Source organism: Chrysochloris asiatica, unplaced genomic scaffold (genome assembly GCF_000296735.1).
Source record: "Chrysochloris asiatica unplaced genomic scaffold, ChrAsi1.0 scaffold00107, whole genome shotgun sequence".
NCBI lineage: Eukaryota > Metazoa > Chordata > Mammalia > Afrosoricida > Chrysochloridae > Chrysochloris > Chrysochloris asiatica.
The window spans coordinates 8140568-8146567 of NW_006408625.1; the positions used below are offsets into that span (position 1 = coordinate 8140568).

The 6000-nt window shown below is 39.3% G+C and overlaps 1 protein-coding gene across 1 annotated transcript in view; it reads left to right on the forward strand.

Moving 5' to 3' along the window:
- CCDC15 (coiled-coil domain containing 15) overlaps positions 1-5744 on the forward strand; it is a 227537-nt gene extending 221793 nt beyond the window's left edge. The window contains exons 14-16 of the mRNA XM_006867680.1: positions 2114-2287; positions 2613-2761; positions 5623-5744. Coding sequence (XP_006867742.1) covers positions 2114-2287; positions 2613-2761; positions 5623-5744 — 445 coding nt within the window. The remainder of the gene's footprint in view (positions 1-2113; positions 2288-2612; positions 2762-5622) is intronic.
- Positions 5745-6000: the final 256 nt, after the last annotated feature.

A 6000-nucleotide genomic window follows, 5' to 3' on the forward strand; every position in this document is an offset into this window, starting at 1 on the left:
ACCAAAGTAAGATGTAGAACATTGTCTTTGTGGACTGTGTTATAACAATTTGCCATGGTGTCCCCTGAGACTATGATCCTGAGCCCTCAGGCCCCGCAATTCACTCCTCCAAGGTGTTTGGTAATGTCTAAGAAGTATTCATAACTTTACCCCCTATGTGCTGTACCACATTCATGTATATATTTGCAGCAATGGTAAATGGTAGTGATGGTGCCTATGTCCTGTGGAGTCGGTTCCCACTCATAACAATCCTGTATAGGGTTTTCATACCTGTATAGGGTTTCCATAAATCTTTACAGGAGCAGAAAACCTCATTTTTCTTCCGCAGAGCAACTGGTAGTTTCAAACTGCTGACCTTACAGTTTGCAGTTGGACTCATAACCCACTACACTATCACAGCTCTTTCACAAAGGTATATACCTATGTGCAAATATCCTCTGTCCAGTTTTTACATGTGTGTATACTCACGTTCTTCCTTCACCCAGTCAGTCTGTGTGTCTATCCATGTATCTACCATTATTGCAGGCTTGTGGATGTTGTTAAGTGCTGTCGAGTCACTTCCAACTCGTAGTAATGCTATATAGGGTTTCCAAGGGGCAGTTGGTGGGTTTGAACTTCCAGCCTTGTGGTTAGCTGTCTATTGCTTATCCTACAGCACCATGCTAGGACTCCGGATTATGTATATGTGAGAATATTTACCTCTATTGCTTTTAATCTTGCATTTCTTCTTATACCTTCCCATGCTTTCATCCTTTTTTCACCAACTGCCTCTTACTATATTTACACTTTACTTCATCCAGGTTAACACTTATTTACCCTCCCAAGTGAGCTAACCATCAAAGAATGTTTCTTTTAGTGTGAGAACTTCTTCGCTTTTTACAATAGTGGTCTCATCCCTTTTTATGCTTGAGTAATTTCACTCAACTTAATGTCCTTTATCTGGGTTCGTCTATATTCTGAGGTGGTTTGCAAAGTCATGATTGTTAATGTTGCTTTGTTTTATTTTATTTGCTGTTGATTTATTCCACATAATTTTGCTTATTTCACTTTGTTGTTTTTCTTAGTTGCTGTTTTTTTACAGTTGTCTAAGTCAAAGGCTGCTTGCAAAAATTCAAGATAGCAGTGGTGAATCGGGTCAGTTGACAGTTCACCTGTTTGTCTCCCCTCTTGCCACCTTGCTACCCCGTTCAGTTTCTTCTCCTATTTAGCATTCATTCCACTTCTATCCTGTCATCTGAAGTTCAGGGTTCCAAGATTATTATCTGTATCTGTTTCTTTTGATCTCTCATGTCTTTGTTGTAGGGAGCGTTGTGACTCCATAGGATAAGCACTGGACTGTGAACCACAAGGTCAGCAGATTGAATCCACCAGCCACCCCATGGGAGAAAGATGAGGCTTTTTGGTCCCGCAAAGATTTAAAGCCTCAGACACCCTATGTAGGGTTGCTAAGAGTTGGAACCAACTTGACAGCACTTAACTGCAATCTTTGTTGTAGAACATCTGTGTAACATGTCTGCCTAGTCCACCATCTTGCCAGAAGTCAGTGATTGTCTTTTATTGTCTGATAGCTAGTATCTTGAAAGCCATTTTTTTTTAAATTTTATTTTTTTGTTATTTATGTTTAGAGGTCAGATCTGATTCCTTTTAAGTTACTCCATTTTTGCCAAAAATACAAGTTCTCTCTACTTATAGTTTTAATCTGAGAAGGCTCTTGTACTAGGATTTTTATTTTAAAAAAAGAAATCTCTTATTAGTAACCATTGATCATTTCCCTTTGAGAGCCTATGTAGATAGCTGATTTGCAGGATAAACGCAAATCAGCCAACAGAAATTTTTGAGGATATTTTCTGCGTATTAAACTGAGTCCTGGTGTGCTGTAGGATAAACACTGGAATACTTACCACAGGGGTGGCAGTTCACACTCACCAGCCATTCCTTGGGAACCCTATACAGGGGTCATTATGAATCGGAACCAACTCGAGGGTACATAATAATAATATCTGAACTGATTTACTGGCTCCATTGCATCTAGAAATGCCTAATTTGTATTTATAAGCTCATTCTAAGTAATGATTTTATGAAATTCCTATTCATGTTATGATTTTATTTTTAGACTTATAAAGAAAGAGGAGGAATGTTATGCTGAAGAGCAGAGGATCCCAAACATGACCTGTCATGAAGTACCATATTCAGGGGAAAAGATGAGTGAGATATTAGCCCAACTGAAACTTGAAGAGATAAAAGGTGAAAGAGAAAAACAGAAACAGAGAGAAAAAGAATACTTAAGGTACTATGAAATGTTCTGCATGAAATTCTGCTTATAGAGGAGACTTGGTGGGAAGTCTGGTATCTCACAGTATTTTTTATAACTTCCTTAAAGAAAGTTGACTATTTTCTAACACTTTTCATCAATGAGGAGTACAGAACTCACTAAATTTCACGATTATATAATACTACTGCATTTTTTCTAATTCTTTCTTCCCAGTACAAAGAAGAATTCAGGCACATAGCATCAAAACTTGGTAGTAAAATAAGGTATCTTCTTTCAGTGAGCTCTTTGCTCACTGTCTTCCTAGTAGCTAACTTTGCCTGATAATACTGTGTTTTTATAGATACGTAGATGCTTTAAGAGCCCAGATCCAGGAGAAAATGAAGCTGTATAATATTACTTTACCTCCACTGTGCTGTTGTGGTCCAGATTTTTGGGATGCTCATCCTGAGACCTGTGCCAACAATTGTATTTTCTACAAAAACCACAGAGGTAAGTTTTTTGAAAGAACAGCTGAGGCCTGACATCCATTATAAAAAATAATAATAGGAGTAGCCATACAATTTAGCATTTACTGAGCATTTATTGAACCACTCAATGGCACTTAATAACAACAATTATATATGAAATGCTCTTATAACCCTTTTGTACAAAAATTCTATGAGACAATAAAAATAATTATAGTGAGTTATTTTTCACTTTGAGATCTGTTGCCTTCTTGTCCACATTTATGCTAAACTATTTCAAGCTCACTCTACTCTTAGAGCACTTGGATTTCACGTCCTCCTTCAACTAAAGGATATTAGACTTTATCTCTATGGAGTCTTGTTGTGGCGCTATAAGACAAAAGCACTAAACCGCAAGGTTGGTGATTCAGACTTACCAGCAGCTCTTTGGAAACCCTACCCAGGGTCACTATGAGTCGGAACCAACTTAACAATAACAACAACAAAATATCTTACGGCTAAGTTAAGGCTCTGTGCAGTTGAATTCCCAAATACTTTAATGTTATACAAATACTTTAATGTTTTCTAACAGAGACCTATTTGCGTGTGTGTCTATTTCAGTCTGTCAATTCTGCCAGAGAACACTAAAACAAATGGAAACTGTATAGGCTCCATCTTTTATCAGGAGTCCCAGTAGGAGAAAGTGGTCCTTATTCTCACTAATGTTTCTGTTTTCGCAGTCTCTTTAAATCTCTTGATTTAACAATCTAGAGATCTGATTATGCTGTTCCCCATCTCCTAAAACTTCTTGAGTTTCCCATTTCTTAAAGTGCAAAATGCTTAAAAGAGCAAAAGGCCACACTCCTGACTTACCAAACTTGCAATTCCAAGAATATATCACGTTCTTTTACATATTGTATACTTCACACACTCATTTCTCTATCTAGAATGCCCTCTTCCTGTATTCATCATTTGTGCTGTTGAATCAATTCTGACTCAGCAACCCTGTATAGGGTTTCTGAGGAGTTGCAGGTGTGTTTTGAACAACTGACCTTGTTGCAGTTAAGTGCTTATCCTCCATCGCCACAACAGGACTCCTAATTCATCTTTCAGAACCATCTTAAATGTTAGCCAATTACTGGAATCAGACACATAGTGACTTTGTGTACGATTTCCAAGGAGTGGCAGGTGAGTTTGAACCAACAACCTTATGGTTCAAACTGACCTTGTGGTCCAGTGCTTATCCTACAGTGTCACACCAGGACTCCATGTATATATATAGAGAGAGACAGAGGTTTATTATCAAGGAAATGGCTTACAATTGCAAAGTCCCAGGTTCTCAGCAGAAGAATGAGAATGAGAGAGCCTTTCCCAAGTGTCCATTATATTTGGAGCAGGCCACACCCTCAAGGAAGCATCCCTTTAATTGATTGACTGTTCATAACCACTCATCATAAAGTTAACTGTGCCTGTATTAAGTTTCATTTCCATGGGAATAAGCACATCTCAAATGCTAAACCTCTGGAAATGTTGACCTACTCAAGTTGACACAAAACCTAGCTGTTACACTCTTTTAGATTGTTACTCATTTATTCCCAACTTCATTCTGTGACAACATTTTGAATACGCCTCTGGTTTGAAAATATTACACTATAACTTAATAATGGTTGCCTATTTCCTTCATTTCCGTGTCTGTCCTCACAGAGTACATGGCACATTGTTGTTGTTCTTTGCCGAGAACCAGCCTCGACATAGGTGTTTGGTTCACAAGATGGGGATATCTGGCGGCAGTAGAAATCTAGAAAGACACACAAGGACACAATGAGAGAAACAAAGAGACACCCCGAAACCAGAGCGGATGCGGGACTGGCATCAGGCAGATCCTGCATTGCAAACATCTCAGCCATGAGGGCTGTAAGATCCTGCATAGTAAACATCTTGGCTAAGCAGGCAGTATGGTTGCAATGCTGGACCGAGCCCCCTGCATGCCGTAACGCACGCCTTGCCAGCCGTAATGCACCCTGGATTCGTCTTGCGCCTCCGTTTTATTTAGGAGAGGAACTATACACAAAGCTGGGCGGGACTAAGACAAGGTACAGCTAACATACGTAATTTTCCAGACATTCAGGCAGCTTTACATCGTACTTCGCAGGTTCGAATCTCACGACCGAAACTTGGTTTCTCAAGCTTAATTAACATACCTTTTAGCACCTAGCCTCAAATGGGGGAAGGAAAAGAAGGATTGGGAGGAGTCCCATTGTGTCGGCTGCCCAGCCCAGGTTCTTCAGGAAAAGAGACACCTGGGTGAATAGGGCTGCACCTGGAAACACTTTAGGGAAGGTGTCCTTTTGTCCTTAGAACAAAGACCGGGGAGCCACCCAATTTACTTTGACTGAATTCTTTGAGGGAAGAACTTTGCCTTTTTGGAATTTTACAGTCTCGGCTTTTAGGAAAATATTACATTTATCTGTGGATATCAGGGCTTCATGTATGCAATTAATAATAAACATAACTGAATACAAATGAAAAACAGTTTGCTATGTCTGCTAGGTGGCTAGAGTCTGTTCCTCAGAGCCTGCGGCCTGTACGGTCTGCAACACTTGGGCCCACAGGGCCTCGAACTCCTGACTGGGTCTGGATGGTCTGCAACAGTTCTTAAGTGCTGCCGACTCATAGCAACCCTGTATAAGATTTTTGAGGAGCCAGCTAATGGGTTTGAACTGTTGACCTTGTGGCTGTCAGTCCAGTGCTGATCCTGCACCACCACACCAAAAGTGTATTAGTATATATTTAAGCTCTAATACCTATGGGATTATGGGTAGAGAAGCAATATTAGAAGAGTAAAGAGTCTGAGAGAATTATTTAGAATTTGACTTCATTCATCACTGTGCAAAAATTTATTTGCAGCATATACTCGGGCACTACATTCAATGATCAGTTCGTGTGATATTCCTGAGGGACACTCAACTCTTCAAACCGCCATCCATAATTTTGCATCTGTATATAGACGGACTTTGAAAAATCTGTAAGAAGAATCTGAAATCAACTAGTACTATTTCCATTTGCAAAAGCTGTTAGTGTCTACAATGTAGAATTCTGGAAAGACTGCTCTGCATAGCAACTATTTCTATAATTTGCCCTAATTATTGTTTCAGTTTCTTACCTCCAGACAAAGATTGATGGTTGACTTCCAAAGTGATCTCTTTTTTGTTGTAAACCATGTGGAACCTGTTGTTTAAAAAAATGGTCAACCAGACCAGAAAGTTTTATTTTACTTTACTGTGC